At 35.5% G+C, this 26,647-nt stretch overlaps 2 protein-coding genes and 1 pseudogene across 13 annotated transcripts in view; 1 reads left to right on the top strand and 2 right to left on the bottom strand.

Annotated features, from left to right (window-relative positions):
• OSBPL9 (oxysterol binding protein like 9) overlaps positions 1-26,647 on the top strand; it is a 248,303-nt gene that overhangs the window by 203,522 nt on the left and 18,134 nt on the right. For 10 of the 11 annotated variants that reach the window (XM_077149690.1, XM_077149689.1, XM_077149691.1 and 7 more), the window contains 6 exons: positions 4,453-4,491; positions 8,689-8,779; positions 9,807-9,911; positions 12,993-13,152; positions 25,317-25,429; positions 25,538-25,656. In XM_077149690.1, coding sequence (XP_077005805.1) covers positions 4,453-4,491; positions 8,689-8,779; positions 9,807-9,911; positions 12,993-13,152; positions 25,317-25,429; positions 25,538-25,656 — 627 coding nt within the window. The remainder of the gene's footprint in view (positions 1-4,452; positions 4,492-8,688; positions 8,780-9,806; positions 9,912-12,992; positions 13,153-25,316; positions 25,430-25,537; positions 25,657-26,647) is intronic. The other variant, XM_077149681.1, reaches the window with a different exon arrangement.
• NRDC (nardilysin convertase) overlaps positions 3,130-26,647 on the bottom strand; it is a 182,988-nt gene continuing 159,470 nt past the window's right edge. The window contains exons 34-35 of one of the 2 annotated variants that reach the window (XM_077149676.1): positions 5,010-5,080; positions 3,130-3,545 (exon numbers count right to left, since the gene is read on the bottom strand). In XM_077149676.1, the coding sequence (XP_077005791.1) occupies positions 5,010-5,080 (71 nt within the window). In that variant the 3' untranslated portion in view covers positions 3,130-3,545. Of the gene's footprint in view, positions 3,546-5,009; positions 5,081-11,481; positions 11,534-26,647 lie in introns of those variants that run through there. The other variant, XM_077149677.1, reaches the window with a different exon arrangement.
• LOC143674248 (sialomucin core protein 24 pseudogene) lies at positions 22,164-23,517 on the bottom strand (annotated as a pseudogene).

Raw genomic sequence — 26,647 nt, 5'->3', positions numbered from 1 at the left:
GCTTCATAACAAATCACCCCAAAACTGGGTGGCTTAAACTGCAACAATTATTTATTTTGCTCACAAATGCGCAACTTGCGCAGGCCTCATGACTTGTCTCAGTTTTGTGCAGTATCAGCTGCAGTGGCTTATCTGGGGGCTGAAGGAGCCACTTTCGTGATAGCTGGAAACTTGGGCCAGGGGCCTAGATTCCTCTCTATATGTCTCCTTCACAGTCTGCTTGGTTTTTTTCACAGCATGGGGTGGTTGGGTTCCTAGAGCAAGTATCCCAAGAAAACAAAGTGGGAAGGGTTTGGTGTTTCCAAGACTTAGTCTCAGATATTTAACTTCTGCTATACTAACTGGTGAGATAGTCACAAAGGCCCACCCATGCTTAAGGAAGGGGACATGATCTCCACCTCTGGAAACCATTTTTGGGAAAAGTCAGTTTAGCACATGTGTATAGTGTTTGTTTCCAGAAAATTCTTTGGAAAATCAATTTAACATTTAGAAATTAATACATAAAAGCTGAAAAAATTAAAATTTAATTTTTTTTTTTTATATAGCTCAAATGCAGACTATGCAACAGGACTAGATACAAAAACTCAAAAATGGACAGCACAATACTACCTAATTGTAATGTAATTATGTTAAAACACTGAATGAAGCTGCATTTGAGCTAAAATTTAATTTTTTGACCAAGAAACTTTCTTTTTAATTTCCCTGTATGATTATCAGTAATTGTTTTCAACTCTGAATTCAGAATTACTGAAATATTGGATTTTCTAAAAATCTAGTTAACTGTTGTACAAATAAAGGAGGAAATATCATCGTGATTTATGTAGATTTTAAAATGCAATTACTCTCAGGGATATGTACTGTCAGGGGTCCCCCAAGACTACTTTCAAGTTCAGTAATTCACTGGGAGGATTCAAAGGGAACAGTATATAGTTGTATTCATGGCTGTGATTTATTATATCCAAAGGATACAAAGCGAAATCACCAAGGAAAAAGGCACATGGAGCAAAATCTAGAGAATCTACTTAAATGTTATAGGAGGTGTAAGCTTCTAAGAGTCCTCTTCCAGAGGAGTCACATAGGATCCACTTAATTCCTCCAGCAATGAATTGTAACAACACCTGTGCAATGTTTTCTACCAGGGAAGCTGCTAAAGATTTAGCGCCCAAGGTTTTGTGTGTTTTTTACACTAAAAGGATTTTTTTTTATTCCTTAATATAACGTATATACAAAGAAAAGAAAGAAAAAGCAATGATTTTCAAAGTACATTTCAACAAATAGACACAGAACAGATTTCAAAGTTTGTAATAGGTTATCATTCCACTATTTCAGATTTTCCCTTTTAGCTGCTCCAAAACACTGGAGGCTAGAAGAAATATTTATTTTTTTCTTTATTGTGAAAAATAATGTATATACAGAACAATAAATTTCAAAGTACATTGCAACAGTTAGTTGTAGAACAGATTTCAGAGTTTGGTATGGGTTATAATTCCACCACTTTATGTTTTTACTTCTAGTTCTAACATACTAGAGACTAAAGGAAATATCAATACAATGACTCAGCAGTCATACTCATTTGTTAAACCCTACCTTCTCTGTATAACTCCACCATCACCTTTGATCTTGCTCCCACCCTAGGGGTATTTGGGCTATGCCCATTCTAACTTTTTCATGTTGGAAGGGGCTGATGATAACGTGGGATAGGGGGATGAAACATTTGATGTTCTGGAAGGGCTGGCCCCTCTCCTCTGCATTTCAGAACTTTTCTGGTCCGGGGACCTATCTGGAGGTTGTAGGTTTCTGAAAAGTTACCCTAGTACATGGGACCATTATAAACTCTTATTTTACGCCCTAGGATTGGCAGAAATGGTTTTGGTTGGGGTTTGGCAAGTTATAATAGGTAGCAATGTCTAACTGAAGCTAGCATAATAGTGACCTCCAGAGTAACCTCTTGACTCGGTTTGAACTCTCTCAGCCACTGATATCTTATTTGTTGTACACTTTTTTCTCCCTTTTTGGTCCGAATAATAGTGTAGATCCCATCATGCCAGGACCAGACTCATCCCTGGGAGTCATCTCCCGTGCCGCCAGGGAGACCTTCACCCCTTGATTTCATGACCCATGTAGTGGGGAGGTGCCCAAGGTTTTTATTAGAGTCTTGTCAAGGAGGCACCTCTGCCTACCACTCCTAAGATCCCAGACTTCCAGAAGAAAAGCAGATGTTCAGCATAAGCTGTTTGTTTACACTGCCGGATTATGCTTAGTGAGATACTTTTATCAGTAGGGTGGTGGGAACCTTGCTGAAATCCAAGTTTCTAGACCCCACCCGAGGGTCAACCTCATCAGAGAGCTTTTATAAGGATAATCATTTCAGATACAGTGTTAACTCTTTTCACTACTTGTGCTTTAGAAAAATTATCCACAAAACTTCGAATTGCTCTTTATTAATCCTTCAATATATAGATCTAGGTAAGCTCGGTAGTTAAAGAAATAAAAGGTTATAGATAAAATAACACATAACTGGGACAGTATGTTTACAGCTAAACCCAAAGATTGCTTTTTATTAATGCTCATAAACTTCCAGATAGTGTGGAGTTAAAATTTTAGGCAGTTTTATTTACAGTTAAGTGCATTGTCTGTGTGATATTAAAAGGTGGGTTTTATTTCCCATAGGTATGTTTGCTTCTTTGGAGAATGTTCTTAAAAAAAAAAAGGCAGAGAGAATTGATGACATCCCTTATAGTATCATATAACATAGTTTCTTTTTTACTTCATTTTATGGAGTTTCTTCAAAGTTTCTGGTAGAAAAAGTACAGAATGCAGCTATTTACTGTATCACATTTCTCTGATATCTGCATTTTAGTACTTCTATAGCTCCTTTTATTTTATACTTAAATGAAACAAAGGTAGTCATTTGTCCTTTTTATTAAAAAACTAGTATTGAGATCGTACGTTCTCACCCAAAGAATACTTAACCACCTTTCTCATTTAGTCCTCTTAACAGCTCTAAGGTAATTAACATTTTATGTGAATGAACGTGAGGAACTCAAAAAAAATTTTTTCTTAGGTTGCTATAGTCTGAAAATACATTGATTGTATAATCAGTGTACAATATATAATACAAACTTTGAATATTTTAAAGGGCTTTTTTATTTTTCCTCAAGTTTCTTTTCTCACAGCACATATTTTCTCCCTCAAATCTCTGATCTCTGATGACTACTTCTTACATAATACTCCTCCAGGAATACTTTCCCATCCATAAGTATTAGGCAGTCTTTAAAAGCTTCCCTTACAGGGAAGGACTTGTCAGAGGAAGAATGGGGAGGAGGAGAAGAGTCCCAGGAGAGACATCATGAGCTTTTGGGTTCCTCTCAGATAGTTACGAGAAGGAGTGCATGTTGGCAAATTTCCACTGCCTTCTTCCTCATTCTAGAAGTATATCCTTGTATTAGTTAAGTACGTGGATTCTGAACAGATTTTGCCTGAATTAGAATTCTAGCTCCATACCTTGTCTCTGTCTTGGTTTCCTCATTTTTCTACGGTAGTACCTGTTACAGAATTATTCATGGATTAAATGAGTTAATATACATAAAACATCTGTCAGGTAATAAGTAGTAGCTACTATGTCATCATTACATGGATAGAGTGATTATGTTAAGTGAAACAAAAATCAGAGCTGTTTAGAAAAGTATTTGGTATTGTATATATTATAAAATTACTGTAGTACTATAGTATGAAATAGAATTAGTATATATTCTATATTTAGAATTGGTGTAATTCTAAGGCTAGCAATCAGAATATGTGAAATTGAATCTATCAGTTTTTTTTTTTTTTTTTTTTTTTTAAAGAGAGAGGGAGGAAAGGAAGGAAAGACAGAGAAGGAAGGAAGGGAGGAAGAAAGGGAAACATTTTTAAACATTTTCTTGTTTTATTATATTTTGTTTGTTTGTTTGTTTTTTACATGGGCTGGGGCCGGGAATCGAACCGGGGTCCTCCGGCACGGCAGGCAAGCACTCTTGCCCGCTGAGCCACCGCGGCCCGCCCCTGAATCTATCAGTTTTTAAGGGTATGATTGTCATACTTTTAAAATTCAGTAAGTTTATAATTGTGGGGAGTTGGTGTACTTTACCATAAAATTTAAACCCAGAAATATTTTAATTGCTGGTACAGTGTGACTACAGTTTCAGTATAACATATTTCTACAATGAATTTAATTAAATGCCTGTATAGAAAAATAATTGCCATGCTGTTGCTATAGATCATTTGTGTAGCTGGTGATAGAATTATGTTTACCTAAGAATATTCAGATAGAATTAAAATCTAATGGAAGCAGAGAAATAGTGTTCTAAAATTTTACTTACCTAGTAAAATAAACTTTCTTAATAGGAAAGAAAGTGTACTAGGAGTTACTTGAATCAAAGAATGAAGTTAATATTTTTAACATTTTCCCTTAAGGACCAGAGTAATGCGGAGAAGCACGCAGATGGAATTATAGTAAGTTTAATCTAATCTATTTGTTTCCCTTTACTTCTGCAGAGCATTTATAACCAGTCATGTCAGGAGAGGCCTGAGTTTCTACTCATTTTTCAACGCAAATTAAATTCCTCTTTTCACCTACTCACTGCTTTTTGTTATTGACTCTTGCAATTTTCCTTGAGCTCCTTAAGTTGGCCATCTTTCAGCAATCATTTGGAGGGGAAATGGAAATCTTAACATTTTCCTAAGCATTGGTTCAGATTGGATCACTTTGCATGTGTTAACTTTTAAGGGTTAATCAGGGTAAGAAATTTCGGCTTTTGTGACTAAATAAGGCATAACTCATGCTACATTTCTTGTCAAACTTCTTTTTTCTCAGAATAAAGCAATGGGGAGAGGATATAATGTCTTAATCTATTTAAATATGTTTATAAGTTCTTATCTTTTATTTTTTTATTTTCTTTGTTGTGTTAACTATGATTATTTCAGTGCTATATACTGCATGTTTGTTGGGAAAAGTTACAACGAATTTTTACTTATAGCCATTTTCTTAATTTTCGTTTCTCCTCCTTGACTTTTTTCTCTTCCTTTGTAATCAGCTTCCCCTCTAAAAAGAAATAAGAAAACTTTGTTAGAATTTCACAGCTAGGAATGAAAGAGTTTGAAGATTTGTAGTTTTAGCTACCCTAGTTTCATGGTAACTGAATGACTTCTGTTCAAACTGAATTTTTGAAACATGAGTCAGCATCTTTTTTTTCTCCTGAGACTTGCCAAATACCAGCTTGTCTGAGATCTGGAAACTCATTGTGTAACTCTTCAAACCCATCTCATTATTATACTTGAAAAGGATAAGTGCTTTATATTTAGTTTAAAATGGGAAAAAAGTTTAAATATATATGTTGTTTGCATATTTCTTAAAGCAGAGATTTGAGAAATATTTTTAAATTTGAATTAAGCACATTGGAATTTTCATTTCTCTTTTTAAAGTGTGAGTTCAAAGTGCAAGCCAGGGTGATATGATCTAATTATATAAGTTAAATACAATATAATAATAATCTCTCTTCTTGAGATACCACTGAAGATTTTATGCCTAATGGGAAAGGCCTGTATATGTTAGGCTAGCTGGTTCCCAGAGACTTCAAAAGAGAATTATGTTGGCTTTTTTTTTTTTTTTTTTTTTGCATGGGCAGTCACCAGAAATCGAACCCAGGTCTCTGACATGCCTGCTGAGCCACAGTGGCCCACCTTGGCATTATTTTTATCTCCTGTCCCTCAAAGCAAAATTAGTTTATTTTGTGTTTTTCAGAAAGATAAGATTTTATAAAGCATACCAAAAATGTTTGAACTTTTGCAATTAAAGACAAGCAGAAAGTTTATGTTCATCAGAAATCTAAACTTATAGGAAATGAACATTTCACTTACTTGATCAAGGACTGTAGCATTTTTTCTGACAAGTTTATAATTTGAAGAAAGAAAGGAATTGTTCATGGTATAGACATTGGAGCCAGACTGCTTGCACTTACTATTGTGTCATCTTGGACAAGTTACTTATCCTAAGTCTTAATATCTTTATCTATAAAAGAAAGGAAAATATGGTAACCCTGTATTTTATTCATGATCATTCTGTAAACCTACAGCTTCTCTAATAAAAAAAGGAGAGTGAGAGAGGAGACTGACTGACTTAAGACCAGATCAACCAATTGGAATATTTGGACTTTGGATGCTGAGACAAGCAAACTAGAAACAAAAACAAAAATAGGGTGGGCCACGGTGGCTCAGAAGGCGGGAATGCTTGCTTGCGATGCGAGAGGATCTGGGTTCGATTCCCGGTGCCTGCCCATGTACAAAAAAAATAAAAATAAAAAATAAATAAACCCTCTTTAAGATAGCTGAGGGCATTTGAACAGTGACTGGATATTTGCTAATATTGAAGAATTATTTTTTTAGGTGTAAAAAAAAAGTGATTAGTTCCACCTCAGTAGATTGTGATAAGGCACAATTAGCGCATAGAACTCAGTAAATGTTAGTTATATACATATATATGAATATGTAAGTACTTATATCTTATATTGCATGAGTTTTGTTTTATCACAATAGATTAGGGCTGAGGATTATTATGTTTGTACTTCTCAAATTCTGCACATTGGTTTTGAAATCAAGTGGTCGAATATAATTTGCCATATTTTAGCCTGAAATTGAGTGACCAATTGAGTGACTATAAATGATATGTGTAGAATGGTTATTTTTTTCTAAACAGAGAAGTAAAATTGGGTACTTTTAATAGTAATACAAAAAAAGTTAAAAAAAAAAAGTGTTTTATTTTATAGACAAGCCTAATCTTTGAACATTTCATCTGGAAAACAAAGGAATTCATCCAAGAAATATAATTTTTGCCACTTATTCCAAAGTAATTTTATTTCTTAGTCTCTTTGGTAATTTTTCTTATATAATAGAAAAGGTAAGGATGTGATACATTCTCATTCCTGCGGATCAAGGTATTAGTGGTGGATTATTGTCTTTCTGTAAAGCTTTGGAGAAGCACTATGTTTAAACAGATTTTACGAACAGCTCCTGGACTTGAAGTGATACTTGTTATTATTGTCTGGTCTGGTATTTGAAAAATAGAATGTAATGTAATATTCTTCAGTACTGGAAAGCTCCTAGAGATCGTATAATCCAGATTACGGACTGAGAAATATAGGATAAGGGACTTGCTGAATCCTCTGTAGAACAAGAATTTAAAGGAATTAAAATTCCAAGTTCCAGATTATGTGCTTTTCCCAATGTTTTAAAACCTTCCTGGGCAGTGAGACAGTGGCTCAGTGGCAGAATTCTCGACTGCCATGCTGGAGACCCAGGTTCAAGTCCTGGTGCCTGCCTATGCAAAAACAAAACCTTCCTGACTTCACTGTACTAGATTTCTAAAAAATTATTTAATGATTGTTTTCAAGGTTTCTTCTCTAAGTGTTCTTTATTTTCTAGTTAGAGTATTTGTATTTGCTATCATAGGATTTTTGTGTTCAAATCATTTGACTTAAGAGATCTGATTTAATGATTTCAAAATATTTATGTAGAGAGGTTTTTTCCCTTTTTAATTTTGAAACTTAGATTTCAAAATGAGATTTCTTAAATGAGAATGCCACAGAAGCTTTAACACTGTCTCAGTTTCCATTATTAGGTGCTTTTAAGTTTTTACAAATACTTTTTGGGCTCATTCATCCACAAAGTATTTCCCTTGTAACTAAAATAACGTTTTAGTATTTTCTGCTATAAGTGCTACCTAATAGATAGTTGTATTTTAGTTTTCCAGATCAAGAAAACTTAAAAGAATTGTTAAAATTGTATATCTTGGATTTTGTCCAGTATAGTCTTCTAAGTGGTAGACCTAAATCAACTTTGTTCTGGCAAAGCCCTTGATTTAAAATTCTACGCATACACTCACACACATGCACGCGCGCGCGCGCACACACACACACACACACACACACACACACACAAATGCATCAGTAAGCTGTGGAATCTTTTTACCACGCTGTCAGAATAAGTTTTGGCTTGAAATCAGAGAAATCTAACTTTTGTTCTAAATTGTAAATACATTTACTTGTATTTTTTCTTCTTCCTTCTAAATCCTCAATGGGAATTCCCCCACCAACCCCAACCTCCCATCCCCCAGTTAGGAAATACTTCTCTTGCCTTTCATCTAAAACTAGATGCCTATACTGCATGAGACATGGTGATGGAGGGTAGCAATAGCACAGGATGGGAAGATAAGATCCCAGTAGCACAGGTACGCTAGCTAATTATAGGTATGGTATTAATTAACACCAAAGTAAGAGAGAACACTTCTCTATCTTTGATAGAGAATATTTGTGGTGAGTTAAGAATTTGAAGAGTATTGAATTGAGGTGGTTATTGTTTTAACTTCTTGAAATCACACAGCATTTTAAAATTCCTTTTAAGTTTTTTCCATTTAGCTTTATCTTCCTATATGACACATGCATTTATTTCCCCTCCCTAGCTATGCTTTGTTATAAAAATCTCTTAGACATCTGTGTAGACAAAAGCATTTCATTTTCTTTTTGCATTTTGACCAACATATCTATATAGCTGCCCTCGGATTTTGCTGTCAGAAATGTGGGCATTTCATACATTTGGGAGGGTTTTAATTAAAGGACATGTAATTAAAAATTACTGTACTGTGTTTCTTTATCTCAGAGTACTATTAATCCTGTAGATGCAATATATCAACCTAGCCCCCTGGAACCTGTGATCAGCGCTATGCCTTCTCAGACTGTCTTACCTCCAGGTAGAGTATTTGGAAAAGTGGTTCATAATACTCGTTAATGAGAACTTAAATTATATAGCTGCCCTGGTTATCTGAAACAGTTCTTTCTGTTTTATTTTTTAATATTTAATAGTTAATGTTTCAGTAAAAGCTAGGAATCATGAAAAACAGCAGCTGAAAACTGGAAAAAGATGATAGTATTTTTTGGTAGGGGCTTTTGAAGTATAATAAAAGGTGTTTTGGTTTTCAAAATGAGATGGAAGACACACATTGTTACTAAGATTAGCTGGTGGGACAGAATCCTGAACCAGGATTTGTTGTAATCAAGGAAACTCTAATATACCTTGATATACTTGAGGGTAATACAGGAATGTTCTATATTGATGTATTCTTTTTAGCTTTGAAGAATACAAATGGCTTATTTGTAGTATATTTTAAGATAAAGGGAAGAATGAAATTTGTGTGTAGAGTGATAGTGTTTTTTAAAAACTGGCAGAGAAGGGCTCAGGGCCAACACCCAGGTACACTGATTACTTTTGCCTTTTTTGTTGTATCCAACATTTCTATGTTCTTAGTAATAAAGTAGCTAAGCCAGAAAATGTAATATTAAATGGCAGAGCCTTTCTTTTAATGTTTATGAGTGCATGTAATTCCTTTGTGAAGGTTTATTCCTTAAAAAAATGAGTTTAATTTCACTTAGGGGGCTAAAGATAAATTGTGCTGTTTTAGTTTTTAAGTGGTTTGAAACTCAGAAACACGTCATTGTCAGAATGTCTGACATTGTATGCCTGTCTGTTGGTGATTTTACAGAACAGGTGTACTGAGGTGTTGGCCTGCCTCGGCTGATCTTTTGATGCCCTGCCTAGTGTGTTCTCTGAAGCATAGCATCATTGAGTTTTAGTGGATAGGAGGTCAGAAAGCAGAAGCAGCATGGAGCTAATGGTATAGAGTTTCAAAAATTACTGACTTTAGACTTTAAATTCCAAGCAATTGGAGCAACAGAGTGTGTTCTCCTTTTTTCCCTAACATATATGTTCAAATCTCCTAGAACCTGTTCAATTGTGTAAGTCAGAGCAGCGTCCATCTTCCCTACCAGTTGGACCTGTATTAGCTACCCTGGGACATCATCAGACTCCAACACCAAATAGTACAGGTACAGATTTATGGAATTCCTTTACTTCTAATAACTCCCCAGTGACATTTGAAATTTGTGTTTGCTGACAGGAGAAGGTTGGATAGATGGATTGTATGTTTCTGTTGGAGATCTTAGTTTTACCATTACAGTTCCATACACAAAGTGGTTAACTTTGTGATTGAACCAGAAACTTTGGTAAGTAGTTTCAGTGTAAATAAAATAAAATGTTCCATGTTTTAGGGTTTTGTTTTTTAACTAAAGGTTTATTTTGGGGATCTAGAATGAGTTTTTAAAAACGAATTACCTGTTAGACTTGCATACATACTTATTGTAAAGGAATCAGACAATACGAAATATGCAGAACAAAAGCTAAAGTGGTTTCACGAATCTCCCGCCCCCATAATTTACATATGTATATGTACGTGTCCACCTACCTTGTTACTTTTTTTTTAATTTAACCTAAATGTGATCATATATTGGTTTGTTTCTGTGACTTACTCTTCATTTAACACAGAACATTTAGAGACCTTTCTTTATCACCCAGTTAGAGCCATAACATTCTTTTAACAGCTGCTTTATTACCTTTTTTTGGTCCACTGATGGTCATTTAGGTTGTTCCCAGTATTTTCCTATTATGAACAGTATTTCTGTGAATATCCTTGTGCACCATCTTTTTGCCCATGTGTATTTCTTTAGGATAGATGTATCAGCTTTTCATATTTTTGCCAATTTTATAGGAACAAAAGGAATTTCATTTTAATTTACGCTTTCTAAATTGGTTTAAACTTATGGTCTCTTTTTTCCCCCTAATTTACAAGGATACCATCAGTGATAGAATTAGGTTTATTTCTTGATTTAAAATTAAGATGCTGAGTTACCTGTAGAACCAAATACAAGGAAATACGTAGTACTTTTTTGTCTCTTAGGCATGGAGACCAAATCCAGAACCACTACTGGGGAGATGGAAGTTAAGCTCCCTACTCCCCCTTCACCCCACGTCCCCCAGCAGCCATAGCAGTATTAGAAAGTCTCTCACCCCCTGTGAGTCCACATATTTCCTTCCTGGGTAGTTCTTTTCCTGTGTTAGAATGAAAAATTCACTGTGTGATTTTAATCCACGTAGAAATCAGAATTTGTAAACACGGTGATTCTGTTACTTTGGTCTTTAATATTTAGCAGCATGAGCACATGTCTTCTAGATTTTGAAAGCGAAAAAAATCTTCAGCTGTTTTCTTATTTTGAAGTTCTTTCAGAAATGCTTTTAAGCAATTTGAATGAGGTTGAAATGTTTTGACTGATTTTTTTCTGTATTTCATGACGTGTGCCAAGTCTTGTTAGTTTTAAAAACAGTACTTGTGTTTTTTTATAAGGGGGAATTAGATTAGAATTTTGAAACACAGCCAAAATTTGTCCAGTGATACTTTGAAAAATTGAAAGGTGCTTCCTTATGTATGTTAATTTTAGGATAAATTATTTTTAAAAAATCAGATTGTCTTCTGAAGATTGTTTCAAAAGAAGATGTTTCAAAAATATAACAAACTAGGTAGATTTAAAGATATTTTAAACATATAACTTGTGATTTCTTCACCTGAGTTTTCATTCTACTTCCTCTTCTCTGTCTTTATTTCCTATACTTCTCACTGTACAAAAAAGAGAGAAAGGAGTAGCTGAGAAAATGTTTCTGATCATGAGGAAAATTCACGTCTGTAGTTTGCACTTCCCATTCAAACTCACTTTCTTCTTGGACATATTTTCAGTGTGTGAATACCTGCAGTATTTGCATGTTATTTAATCATTTGAAATTCTTGGTCTTTTTTTTTTTTTTTAACCCCACCCCTCACCCCCACCCCGTTTCAATAAAAGTTTCCTTTCATTCCTATGCTGTGTTGCAGGAAAAAAGAGAATTTACAGGTATTTGTTGAGAATGAGTTACCTTTGGAATTTCCACAATAAGCATTTACCCTTTTAGAAACGGACATTTTGTATACTGTTTTAAAAGTAACTCTGAGCATGGCAGTCAAGTGTGATAGGCTGATTTGCTCTTTCCCTTAACTATTGAACCATAGGTACAGGAATGAGCTTAAATTCCATGGTTCTGGATTCATTTTTATTGTTGCTGTCTTCAACTTCTTGCAGCACTGTGGTTTTGGCTTTTGAATTACTAGCAGTGACTTAATTAGTTTGGTTTTCACCAGGCATCTAAGCACACTAGCATAAATTACCTGAGAGTCCTTGGGTGCTCAAATTACCCTCAATATCCCATTGGTTTGTTTGATAATTTATAATGTTATTATTACTTTATCACTTGATAGTAAACCATGTGATTATTACCAGATTAAATAGTAGTCTTCTTTCTCTGGTTCTTTCTTCAGTTAAGCTGTTAATTCCATTTTTTTCACTTCAACTGTGTGGATATAGGAAGCTGTTATTCCAAGTCCTTTCTTTTTCCACACTCTTCCCATAGCAGCTCTGTTTTTATCTCTGCCCCTGAGCCCCAGGCATCTGACTTAGCCATGAGTGGAAAATAATTAAGGAGTTTGGAAAGTGGGTGCTCAGAGCTGTGTGCAGAGGTTTTGTTTTCCTTGTGACCACCAAAACATATGGACTAATATAAACGTGATACCTTGAACAATATTTTAACATTCATGTGGTCTTGATAGTCTCCATATTGCATTCCCTCCAGATTCCTGAGAAAGCTCGCTGCTGCATTCTTAGGTATCTGGACGTGAACTGTAAAGTAAGAGCCTTGATTTCCCATAGGTGCTTGGTATCTACCTTAGGGCTTCAAATAGCAAAGTTCACACACTGTGATTGTAATCAAAAGCACCCCCTTTCTAATATTAAAGATAAATTGATTTTAACTATAGAATGAGTTATAGCATTATTTATGTAAAATCTGTGTCCCAGTTTGTGTTGGGATTTACATTTTTCTTTGCCCTAATTTTAAGTGTTGATTTTCTTTACCAATAGTTGAGGGACTTTTATGACTTAGCCAAACCCTCTCTTAATTTTAGAAAGGACTCCTTTGATTCCATCTCAAGAATTTCTTGTCCTCGATCACCAATGTTTTTCCCTAATTAAAACTTTTTAACTTCCTAGGCAGTGGGCACTCACCACCTAGTAGCAGTCTAACGTCTCCAAGCCATGTCAACTTGTCTCCAAATACAGTCCCGGAGTTCTCTTATTCTAGCAGTGAGGATGAATTCTATGATGCTGATGAATTCCATCAAAGTGGTTCATCCCCAAAGCGTTTAATAGAGTAAGTAAATGAACAAAGTGTATTTAAATGACCTCCTGATTTTTAAAAGTGTAATTTGATTTTGAGATGTGTTAATGACAACTGCTTTATAAGTTATTAGTTAGGAAAAGTAAAAAGGACAACTTATTATTAAATGGTTTTTTTTGTTGTTGTTGTTGGCATGGGCAGGCACCAGAAATTGAGCCCGGGTCCCCAGCACAGCAGGCAAGAAGTCTGCCTGCTGAGCCACCATGGTCTGCCCCAGGACAACTTATTTTTAATTGGCTTACTAAGGAAAGTCAGTTCTTTGAAAGTGTTAATTTTATTCTGGCTTTTAATCCAAATGAAATAAATAGTATTAATTGAATAGTATTAATTAATTCAATTAATTAATTGATAGTATTAATTGAACTCTGGACATTTATATAGCATCACCATTATTAGAGGGTCAAATGAGAGTGAGCCTGCCTTGAAGTATTAAACAAATAATGGTGTTACTATGACTTGTTTTGTGTTAGACTGGAAATATTCAGTACTTTACTGAGTGCCTGCAGTAAGGCAGGTGCTATACTATGTGTCCCTGATCTCTAGGTGCTTACAGTCTGTTGAGTGAAGAAGCAGACATTTATAAGGAATGGATACTTACTATGTTAACGATAGGCATTGAAAGCTATAGAAGCATTTATGTCAGAGAAGGATTCTGAAGGAGGGAGGGCATGTTATCTTAAAGTGTGTATAATTAATTAGATTGTTGGGGAATCAGGGAGGGTGAGGAGAGGCAGGGAAAATGGAAATGTTCTCAAGCAGATAGAACCCATATTATTAAGGACTTTGAGGCAGAGGGAGTTTGGTTTCCTTAGGAAAGTACAAGTAATTCAGTATGGCTATAGCATAAGTTGTGATGAGTGGTTAAAAAAAAAAGGATACAAATGTGGTTGACAAGGACCAGACATGAAAAAGTCCTTTAACCTTTTAAGGATTTTGACCATTTCTCACAGAAATGGTAGTTACAGGTTAGATAAACATTGTAGAAAGATAGCTTTTCTAAAGTGTATAGAATTGTATACAGTGAGTTGGATTAGAGGTGAAAAGACCAGCTAAAACCTGGTAGTAAACTGAGAAGTATCTGTAACCTAAACTAAGATAATATAGTATTGAGGATGGAATGAAGCACATGGGTTTGAAAACTAGTAAGCAGGCAGATTTTGACAGGTCTTGGTGAATGGTTTTCTCTCATTAGAAAATATTTTATCTATTTTACACCATCAAATAAAAGCTAGATATATATATATATATATATATATACACCAATGTACAGAAAAAGACTCCAACTGATGTTTATATGACAGCCAATATGCAAAATAGTTTTCAACCCTAATGGTATACAGTTTGTTATGATTTAAACTTTGGATTCTGGAATCTCAGTAAGACTGAGTTCTAAATCTTTTTTGTTTCAAAGGTGTATGACATTAATTGACTTGTTTAGCTTCAGTTTCTTCATTTGTAAAATGAAGATAATAACAGCTTCAACATCATGGGGTCACTGAATATTTCAATAAGAATAGTGTAAGTCAAGTGTTTAATGTAGTGTTTGGCACATGCTAAGTGCCAGTAAATGATCGCTGTTTCTGTGATAGAAAGCAAATATATTCTGCAATTTGCTTTAATTTACTTGTGTTTGTTGCAGATATAGTAAGCTTAGTGTTTTTTTCTTTTTTAATGCAATTTTATTGAGATTTCATACACCATGCAGTTGTCCCTCCAAAGTATGCAATCACTGGCTCACAGTATGATCACACAGTTGTGCATTCATCACCACAGTTATTTTAGAGCATTTTGTTACTCCAAGAAAAAAGAAAAAAAGAGAAGACCCAAAACATCCCGTACCCTTTAGCCCCCCTTTCTTTGATCCCTAGCATTGGTGTGGTACATTTGTCTCTGTTGATGAAGAATAGTAAGATACTACTTTTAACTATAGTGCATAGTTTGCAGTAGGTGTGTTTCTTTCCATATACCACTCTGTTACTCCTGTAATAGTTCATGTATTTGTTCAAGTTCATGGAGGAAATTTTTTTGCATCTGTGCTGTTAATCACAGTCATTGTTCACTACAAGCTTTACTGCATTATACAGTCCCATTGTTTAAACCTCTGGCTTTCCTTCTGGTGATATATATGATTCTGAATTTCCCCTGGCAATCACATTTATCTACAATTCAGCAGTATTAATTATACTCACAATAATGTGCTCCCATCACTTCTATCCATTTCCACCCATTTAAATTCAACCTAGTTAAAATTTCTGCACATCTTAAGCAACTGCTCCCCATTTTCTAAACTCATCTAGAACCTATATTCTAGATTTTATGCCTATGAGATTATATAGTTTAATTAGTTCATATTAGTGAAATCATACAATATTTGTTCTTTTGTGTTTGACTTATTTCACTCAACATAATATCCTCCCAGTTCATCCATGTTGTCGCATGCTTCAGGACTTCATTCCTTCTTTCTGCTGAATAACATTCCGTAGTATGTATATACTGCATTTTATTCATTCATCGGTTAGTGGACACTTGGATTCTTTCCATTTTTTGACAATTGTGAATAATGCTGCTATGAACATCAGTGTGAAATTGTTTATTCACATCTGTGCTTTCAATTCTTCTAGGTATGTACCAACTAGCGGGACTGCTGGATTGTACTATAGGGTAACTCTATACTTAGCTTTCTGAGGATACTTGGCTTAGATTTGTTGTGTATTTTTTCTACCTCTATTGCTTTCTCAGAGGTTAGTGCTATTGCATCAGCTTGGGTATTGTTTTCTAAGAAAGTAGAAATTTAGAAATGATTATATGAGAATATATAAGCTTGGTGCCAACCCTAAGGCCTTGAACCCTGGTGTCTTATTTTTTTCTTCTTCTTCTTTTTTATTGTGAAATACAACATATGTACAAAAAAGCAATAAATTTCAAAGTACATTTTAACAAGTAGTTATTAGAACAGATTTCAAAGTTTGTTATAGGTTACAGTTCCATAATTTCAGGTGTTTCCTTCTAGCTGCTCTGAGGTACTGGAGACTAAAAAGAAATATCAGTATAATGATTTAGCACTCATACTCATTTGTTAAATCCTAAATTCTCCGTTATAACTTCCTCTTCTCCTTTGCTCCTTCTCCCAATCTTTAGGGATATTTGGGTTATGCCCATTCTGACTTTTTTCATGTTGAAAGGGGATGTTAACAGCATGGGAATAAGAGGATGGAACTGGTTGATGTTCTAGGAGATCCTGGCATCTCTGGGTCTCAGGACAGACTCTGGCCTAGGAACCATCTGAAGGTTTTAGGTTTCTGAAAAGTATATTTAGTGTGTCCAGCTTTTGTAGGATGTCACATAGAGCCCTGGATGTTCGTTAGGGTTAAGAGGCGTGCTGTTGGTTGGGGGTTGGCAAACCAAGGCAGTTAGCACTATCTAGCTGAAGCTTGCATAAGAGTAGTCTCCAGAATAACCTCCTGATGCTATTTGAAATCTCTTAGCCACTTGTGCTAGTTTGAAAGTATGTTATGTACCTAGAAAAGCCATGTTTTAACCCTAATCCCATTTTGTCAAGGCAGCTGTTTCTTCTAATCCCTATTCAGTATTTGTTCTAGTTTGCTAGCTGCTGGAATGCAATATACCAGAAACGGAATGGCTTTTAAAAGGGGGAATTTAATGAGTTGCTAGTTTACGGTTCTAAGTCCAAGAAAATGTCCCAATTAAAACAAGTCTATAGGAATGTCCAATCAAAGGCATCCAGGGAAAGACACCCTGGTTCAAGAAGGCCGATGAAGTTCAGGGTTTCTCTCTCAAGTGAGATGGCACATGGCAAACACAGTCAGGGCTTCTCTCTCAGCTGGAAGGGCACATGGCAAATACGGCGTCATCTGCTAGCTTTCTCTCCTGGCTTCCTATTTCATGAAGCTCCCAGGGAGGCATCTTCCTTCTTCATCTCCAAAGGTCACTGGCTGGTGGACTCTCTGCTTCATGGTGCGGCAGCATTCTCTGCCCTCTCTGAGTCTCTCATTCTCCAAAATGTTTCCTCTTTTATAGGACTTCAGCAACTAATCAAGACCCACTCAAATGGGTGGAGACATGTCATCCCCTAATCCAGTTTAACAACCATTCTTAACTAAATCTCATCAATCAGGGAGATGATCTCATTACAGTTTCAAACATACAGTATTGAATAGAGATTATTCTACCTTTATGAAATGGGATTTATATTAAAACATGGCTTAGGGGGCATGCTTCCTTTCAAACCAGCACAGTATTGTATGTTTGAAACTGTAATTAGGCCATCTCCCTGGAGATGTGATGTAATCAAGAGTGGTTGTTAAACTGGATTAGGTGGAGGCGTGTCTCCACCCATTTGGGTGGGTCTTGATTAGTTTACTGGAATCCTATAAAAGAGGAAACATTTTGGAGAAAGAGAGATTCTGAGAGAGCAGAACAACGCAGCCATGAGAAGCAGAGCCCACCAGGCAGCGACCTTTGGAGATGAAGAAGGAAAATGCCTCCCGGGAGCTTCATCAAACAGTAAGCCAGGAGAGAAAACTAGCAGATGACACTGTGTTCGCCACGTGCCTTTCCAGATGAGAGAGTAACCCTGACCATGTTTGCTGTGTGCCTTCTCACTTCAGAGAGAAACCCTGAACTTCATCAGCCTTCTTGAACCAAGGTATCTTCCCCTGGATGGCTTAAATTGGACATTTCTATAGACTAACTGTAATTGGGACATTTTCTTGACCTTAGAACTGTAAACTAGCAACTTAAAAACTCCTTTTTAAAAGCCATTCTGTTTCTGGGATGTTGCATTCCAGCAGCTAGCAAACTAGAACACCACTGATACCTTATTTTGTTACATTTCTTCCCTCTTTTGGCCAGGAGGCATTATTGATCCCATAGCCAGGGCCGGACTCATCCCTGAGAGTCACATTCCATGTTGCCAGGGAGATTCACATCCTTCATGTCGTGTCCCAGACAGGGGGGAGGGTAATGTTTTTACTTGCAGAGTTGGGCTTAGAGAGAGAGAGGCTGCATCTGAGCAACGAAAGAGGTCTTCAGAAAGTAATTGTTAGACATAATTATAGGTAGGCTTAGTTTCTCTGCTACAGAAATACGTTTCATACAGCAAGCCTCAAGATCAGGAGCTTAGCCGTTTACTTGGAAGTCCCTGGTGTTTGAGAGAATATCAGGGGGTTACCAGGTGGGAAAGTTTAATGGTTTCATATTTTTCTCAGTCCCTTAAGGGACTTTGCCTATACTTCTTAATTATCTACCCAACATAATCTGGGATGTATCCGACTGTTATATTAAGGCATACAGAATTAGAAGCTCTCACTCCCATTTGAGGCTTCATGTGTTTGAGTTATTGTTTAAATGAACTATCCAGACAGGTTGAGTTAGATTGTATGCTACAGAAAATTTAGGTTTTGGACAAAATAAAGCTCTCTTCCTTTGGTCTCAAATAGTAGGTGAAGCTCTAAAATACAGACACTGTCATCCTTTTCTGATGTCTTCTAATAAGACCCTTAAGTATTCACATTTAACTGAGAAATAGGCTGTTCATATATGATTATCTCATAACTGCTGAAAATCTCAAATATTTATAAGGAAAATGGCTATGTTGGATCAAAGTTCACAAAGTACAATCAAATGTAGCTTGGTAGTAAATGGACTCATCTGTCCATCCTCTAAAGGTATGTAACTATTTTTGGTAAAAGCTTGATAATATGTGGTTGGGCTTCTTTAAAAATCGCTTTTAGCCTCTGCCCTAGTTTTGGGCATGATCCTGAAAATTTTTATGAAATAGAAGTTTGAAAAATGTTTTATTTCTTGTGTCTGTAATGGGCACATCTACAAAGTAACCTGCAGGTTCATGAGCCTCTCCCTTTACCCCTCCTCATAAACTTCCTTGTTTTTGCTTCATGAGTACCCTGCTCCATAACAAATACACAATTCATTAAAGTATCCAGAGTTTTAGTATGTAAGAAATAGCTCCTTGTCTATGTCCAACTAACCCACTGTGGGTTCATTTTCTTCTTTGATTTCATACTCCCAATATGTCCTAATGTAGATACCCAAATTGGTTAGGATGCAGATGTTTTATTTGGCCAACATACTGTCTATTGATTTGTTTGCTTTTTTTTTTATAAAGATGTAGATTTATTTTAAATGTTTGGGACATGATAAAGATTAATTTTGCAGTTTTGAGTGAACTGGAATAGAAATTTCTAAATACAGCAGTGTCTGTGCAACAAACATCCATAAGATGAAACAAGATATGTGATAGAACTACATCTGCATAATAAACGAATCAGATAAAAAAAATCTGAAAAGGTTTCTACATACCTTCTGGATTAAAAAAGCAAATTATTAATGGCTCAAGATATTAAATTGCTAAAGGAAAGAGGCAAATAGATCTGTAAAGGTTGTGAATTCTGTTGCACAAGCTACTCTAGTACATTTGTGAAATCTGATCCTTATGAAAATTTTGTTGTTAAAGTGGTGATCAAAATTACAGAAGGTTAGAGGCGTCAAATCAAGCTACATTTTCACAAAATTTGCTACTTATTGATATTAATGCATGGCAAGGAATTCGCTACTAGGTAAATGACAACTGTAACTCATTTTTGCCCATTTGGATGAAATGGAAATTCTGTATATTTCCAAATGCATTATATAGCTTATAGCACTCACTAAAAATTAACAGCCATGGCACCATAATAAATTTTGTGAGGTACTAGAGTATTACTACTAATGAAAACACAAAGTACAAGGTAAACTGACCTGTCTTTTCCCCAAAACCTTTGAAGTCAGAGATTTTAAACAAAGCACTTGAAAATATTAGGTGTATTTACAAATGTGCAAGTAAAACAAACTTTATCTGTATCAACAAGTAACAGAAAAATAATAAATCTTCATTTTAAGACCCTTTAATATAATTATCTAAATAAATACAAGGAGTTTCAGTTTATGAAATGGACCAAAGCAATGTGTCTTTGCTACTGTAAAATACTGAAAACCAGGTGCTAAACTGAACCACTATAGGCTAAAGAAACTAAAATGAAAAAACTTTAAGGTAACCTAGAAAAGCAAAAGGCCCATTGAAAACTAATTAAATCTCTGAACTAAGCCAATACATCAAAGGCCGGGGAGAAGAAACCCTTTTAAAATTTATTCTAAATCAAAAACAATGACAACAACTAGTGCATCAGAAGAAAACTGTAGAAGTAAAAGTATGCATACTCATTACACTATGGGGATTTAGACTAACAAGAAGAGAGGAACAGAGAGAAGGATAAGGAAAGGAAAGGAGGGGAGGAGGGTGGGAGGGAAGGAAGGAAAGGAAGACAGCTTAGTCTGTTCATACAGGGTGGTCATAAAACAGTAATATTAAAGATCTACAGTAATCTGATCAACCCCAAATCCTTAGATTTTCTGAAATCACACTGGTTATATCTGTTGCCTGAAAACTTAAGATTGTCTCATTTAAAGAGTTAGTAAATAATTCTAAAAATATATCCTTCTTGCCTTTTAAAAGTTGTTTTTCAAAAAAGGATGGTGGAAATCCTTTTGAGATACAAAGTTATGATACTTATTTTGAAGTACAAAGGAAAATATAATTAAACCAGTTACATCTCTAAGGTTTTTTTTAAACAGCCATAAGAAAAATGTTGGGAGGAGGTTTAATACATGAATGCTTTCAATTTTGTGTCATCCTTTAGGTTAAGTTGTCCAGCTCTGAAGTTAAATAGACAAGTTTTCAATTAAATAGTAACAGTATATAATCTGTTCTTAGTTTGCTAGCTGCCAGAATTCAATATACCAGAAAATTTTTTTTTTTTCCGCATGGGCAGGAATTGAACCTGGGTCTCTGGCATGGCAGGCGAGAACTCTGCCACTGAGCCACCACAGCCTGCCCGTGGAATGGGTTTTTAAAAAGGGGAATTTAATAAGTTTTAAGTTTACAGTTCTAAGGCCATGAAAAATGTCCCAATTAAAGCAAGTCTGTAGAAATGTCCAATCTAGGCATCCAGGAAAAGATACCTTCATTCAAGAAGGCCGATGAACTTCAGGGTTTCTCTCTCAAGTGCAAAGGCACATGGTAAACATGGTCAGGGTTTCTCTCTCATCTGAAAAGGTACATGGCGAACACGGTATCTGGTAGCTTCCTCTCCAGGCTTCTTCCTTCATGAAGCTCCCCGGGTGGTATTCTCCTTCATTTCCAAAAATCACTGGCTGGTGGACTCTCTGCTCTGTAGTTCTGCGGCATTCTCCTCGCTTCATGGTTCTGTGGTGTTCTTAAGCTTTCTTGTGGCTGTTGTCATTCTCTAGCTTTTTATGAAGTGCTGCTTCTTTTAAAGGATTCCAGTAAAACCAATCAAGACCCACCTGGAATGGGTGGAGACCCGTCTCCACCTAATCAGGTTTAATACCCACATTGATTGAGTCACATCTCCATGTAGATAAGCTAATTAAAGTTTCCAACATACAGTACTAAATAGGAAATAGAAGAAACCGTTGCTCCCACAAGGTTGATTAAGATTAAAACATGCCTTTTATAGGGTATATAAACCTTTTCAAACTGGCAGTATCTAAAAGCAGGTTTACTACTGCTCAACAGTTACATCTTCAGAACCAACTTTTTACTTTCCTTAATGTGAAAGAACAGATCACAAACAGTGAACTTACAGTCTACTTTCTAGTCTTTCCTTTAAGGCACTGTTCTTTATTTTCTCAAGGATATTAGGTACCTTACAAGTATGAGTAATAACCTGCTATACGTTAATGGTTTGTATCCCTTTGTTTATTTAATTCTAGAATGTAATTCCCTGTGTGGCATTTTATTTCTAATGTAGAAAAAATAACTTATCAAGCCCAAAAGTTTACTCTAAGGATATAGTTTAGTACTATTACATTTACACATTTATTCCATGTCTTAAATGATAGCCAAAAGCTACCTGATTGATACTTATGTGGACATTCTTCTCAATTGTGACCACTAAACTATCTCCTGAGTTAGGCTGAACATAATGCAGCTTTCAAGCTTTAAAAATGACTAAATTTAAACTGCCAAGACTCATGAGGTTGTCTGCATATGACAGTATTTTCCATCACTTACAAAAAGTTAAATTTGGCATTCCAAGAAGGGAATATAATCCCACAGCAGTGGCCATTTAAAATAGAAGACAGCCATAAGGATTTATGCAGAATCTTTTAAATACTTCCCATTGAACAAAATGGCTTAACTAGTTTGTGAAGGACGATGCTCCAAATTATCCTATATGCATCCTTTGGAAATTTAAAGATCCTGAAATAGCATTTTCCATGTGGGACATCTTGAGAAAGAATATTTTTGTTTCAGTGAATTACTTGAATGAATCTCCAGTCTGTGCTAATTTGAAGATATTTTAGATAGTGTGGTAATTTCATTCTTTAGATTTACAGAATTTATAGAGAAAAAAAATTACAGCCTGCACACCCAAGACCAGAACAATTCCTCCAGTGAAACTGGCTACACCAAAGGTAGACTTCTGTGCCGGTTGTGAGGTTTGAGCCAAAGTGGTATTTATTGTACCTGATGTAATGACTATGGGGGAAGTTGTAGGAGAGGAAGGCTGAGTTCTGGTTTTAGCTGTAGAATTGGTTGACAACGGAGTTGGCAGCAGGAGCAGAACAGAATTTTGTGCTATTTACCATGTGCTATTTACCAATCACTGTTGAATTATGTGAACAGTAGCTCTTATCTTCCTTACATACTATCCAGAAGCAGGTGGTATTAGCAGTGCTAGCATTGACACAGGAGAAGTAGTTGTAGCTTTCACAGATTCCTGCTGCTGGAGTATGGCTGGAGCAGGGGTCCCAGGGGCATCAGGGAAGTCTTGGAGGTGGGCACTGAGGTTGCGGGTTTAATCATGATCATAGTCTTTTTTGTTTGTTTGTTTGTTTATTTATTTTGTATGCTCTGTGGTGGGGGTCACATTTCATTCTTTTTCCATGTGACTCTCCCGTTGTTGCAGCACCCTTTGTTGATTTTTTGTTTGTTTGGTTTTGGAAAGTACATGGGCCAGGAATGAAGCCCAAGACTCCTGCATGGCAGGCGAGAATTCTACCGCTGAACTACCCTTGCACCCTCTTGTTTTGTTTTTAATGGAGCCATATATCCCTTCCAATTGGGTATGCTAGCTCCAGTTCCATATTATCTTATCACATATTTATGTTCACTGCCTGGTCTTTGTATGTATTTGAACTGCTGGTCATCGACTGTTACCAGTGATTTTCTAACACTCAACTCAAGTTTCTATCTCTTTCTTTCTTTCTCTGAAGGAAGACAACTTTAGAGCTTATGTCCTTTCACTATTCTATTTTTTAAAGACCTATAGTAATGAGCTATGTTATTGAACAGTATGGCTTAAATATTTATAAACCAGAGGAAAGTTCATGTTAGAAAGATCTTGTACTTTGGAATCAGATTTCAGTTTGAATTGACTCTACTGCTTACTAGCTATGTGACCAGTGTGGTCATTGAACCTCTGAACATCTGTATATTATGAGAGTAATCATGTCTACCTCGTTAGATTGTTATGGGGATTAGATTGCTATGGAAACACATACATACAGTACATGGCATATACTAGGTACTCAATGCATTGTTGTTGTTTAATTAAGTTTGGGACTTAGAATTTTTTGGTTTGCTTTATGTGTGATTTTAGGATTAAATTCTTTGTTAGTCCATTGCAGATAAACCTTTCATCCAAGCATCGTGTTTTTATTGATCTTGTTGTTTTTTTCACAATATCTTTAAATCCTTTGGCCTGAATGAGGTAAATTGTGGTATGGGTTGGAATTTATTCTGTTTTCTTCTGTTTTGAATCTTAAGCATTTCACTTGGCCCAGGCATAGTTTCCACCCATGGGTATGGAGGAAAAGTGTAGCATAATAGATCTGGTCTTTGGAATTGCATCTCAAATAAGATTCATGTTTTATAAGATTTGTGTTTTTAGATCAATTGATATAAAAGATTGACTCTTTTGATGATAAATCAGAAAGCCACAAAACAGTTTGAAGGTATTTTTCATGCAGCTCTTTGTATTTAACAATAATTTGATTTCTCTTACCTAGGTCTTTTACTCATACTTTCCATTGGCTTTCAAAACTTGTGAGGTAGACCTTAGTTGCAGTACCTTGTGATGTATATTTAAATAATCAGGTCATACTATGTTTAAATTAGTGTATATAGCATGTTTCATACCTATAGATTTGTAATAAGCCTCTGATTATTATGTTTTATATGTACAGTTTTATAAAAACATGCAGTAAGAAATTTGGTTTCTGTTTTTACACATAATAAACAGAATGCCTTTCTCATTATTCTTTTTTGGGGGGTGGGCAGTGTGTAGTCTGGGAATTAAACCCAGGCCTCCCACATGGAAGGCAAGCATTCTACTACTGAAGCACCCATCCACCCCCGTTATTCTTTTATTTATATACAAATACTGATCCTGGGGAAGTTATGGTCACAAGTATCGTAATAGAGGAATCTTTCTTTAGACCCTGTTCACCAGCTTATCATGCCAGTTACCATAAATTTATTTGTAAAAATATACGTTTTTATTTTGCAATTAAAAAGAAAATTTTTTTCAATTAAAAATTTTTTTAATGATTGAGAAAACGTTACTATCAATGTGGGTTTCTATCAAAAGATCTCAAAACTTTAGATATCTTTCTGAGACTAATAGACTATTGCAATTTTTGAGGTTCTGGAAATTATTGTTGAGAATTGTTATACTACATTCATGCAGTATAACAGAATCAGAAAATGAATTCATTTTAAGCTGAAATAGAGGCAAAATATCACTCATTTTTAATAATCTCTGTGCATTGCCTTTCGACATGTTTTGGTTAGAGCACACACTAAGGAAAAAGCCCAAGGAAAGAAACCTTGTATCCAGGTGTTTTACAGATTTGGTATGAAGGTGACTGGGAGGGAGCTGGAAAGCATATATATATGTTTGCAACCAGCTGAATCTAGGAGTTTGTTTCTTTCAGCTATCTTCATATATTGGTTTTAAAAAAAGCATTGTAGAATAACATCTTCCTAGATTCTAAATTGCTTTAGCTTAAGAAGTTTTTTTTTTTTCTTTAAGTTCCTCTGGATCTGCCTCTGTTTTGACACATAGCAGCTCAGGAAATAGTCTAAAGCGCCCAGATACCACAGAATCACTGAATTCTTCCATGTCCAATGGAACAAGTGATGCTGGTAAGTTACCTTTGCGAATTTAATTTTCTCCTCTAAAAAACCTAATACTGGGAGCAGCACAAATTGGCCCAATTTTACACCAAATTAAGATGATCTGTTTTATTTTAGACCTTTTTGATTCACATGATGACAGAGATGACGAAGGGGACGCGGGGTCAGTGGAAGAACACAAGAGCGTTATCATGCATCTCTTGTCACAAGTTAGACTTGGAATGGATCTTACTAAGGTATATGAAATAAATTTGCCATTTGCTGAAAAGTCTTAATGTGATATGTGTGGGTTTTTAGTAATTGCATGATGAGTGTGTCTGCTGACATACATAATAATACAACTTTTGTTTATATCTCTGTCTTGTAATTTAATATATATGTAGATGAGTAAACGTAAAGATTTTATAAATAGATGAAATAATTGAAGCTAGAAGAATTTCATAGAGATAATATGTATGGGTTATATGAGTTAAGATATGAATTTTATTTGGGGGCTGACAGGGAGTAGTATTGGGCTTGTGCTTTTGACAAAACCTAGAACAACGTTCTATGTGCAGTATCAAAATATGCTGATCTTCGGGGTCAGCTGACCTGAGTTTGCATCTTATCTCTGCTCTTAGCAAACCATATGACCTTGAGCAAGTCTCTTCCTCTGTGATGGTCAGGATTCTCATATGCAAAATGTATATACAGTAACCTATATACAGGGTTGTCATAAGGATTAGAAAAGGTAGTGAATGGGAAATTGTACAATGGTACATATTGAGGGTTTGGAAAATATTGTAGTCTCAATTTGTATATGGATTTATACTTGTGACTAAACAGAATGCCTGATCAATTTGAGGGCCCGGTATTTGGGTGCAATTGTATATCTGAGCTACTGTGCTAGAAGCCATATCCTTTACATGAAATTCTACACAGCACTGCACAGTAGGTGTTCATTGTTAACTCCATTTTGTAGATGAGATTCTAACTCAGTCTGTGATTTCCGAACCTGTAATCTTTCTACTACTGCCTCTTGAACGTTTGAGCTGCAGTAGCTTTCATATTTGTTATATGATTATTCCACTAAGCTTTAGAAAGATAAATTTAGGATCCTCATCTTTGTTTTAACCAGATCAATTCGAGGGATATAAATAATTTTTGTCAATTAGTGGTACTTCATTTTGGTTTTGGATATAGAGACCCATTAAGCAAAACTAATCCATAAAGTTGGTGGAGTAGGGT

Source organism: Tamandua tetradactyla, chromosome 2 (assembly GCF_023851605.1).
Source record: "Tamandua tetradactyla isolate mTamTet1 chromosome 2, mTamTet1.pri, whole genome shotgun sequence".
Lineage (NCBI taxonomy): Eukaryota > Metazoa > Chordata > Mammalia > Pilosa > Myrmecophagidae > Tamandua > Tamandua tetradactyla.
Note: the sequence above shows the minus strand (reverse complement) of the source record. Positions and strands in the feature narration are given on the sequence as shown.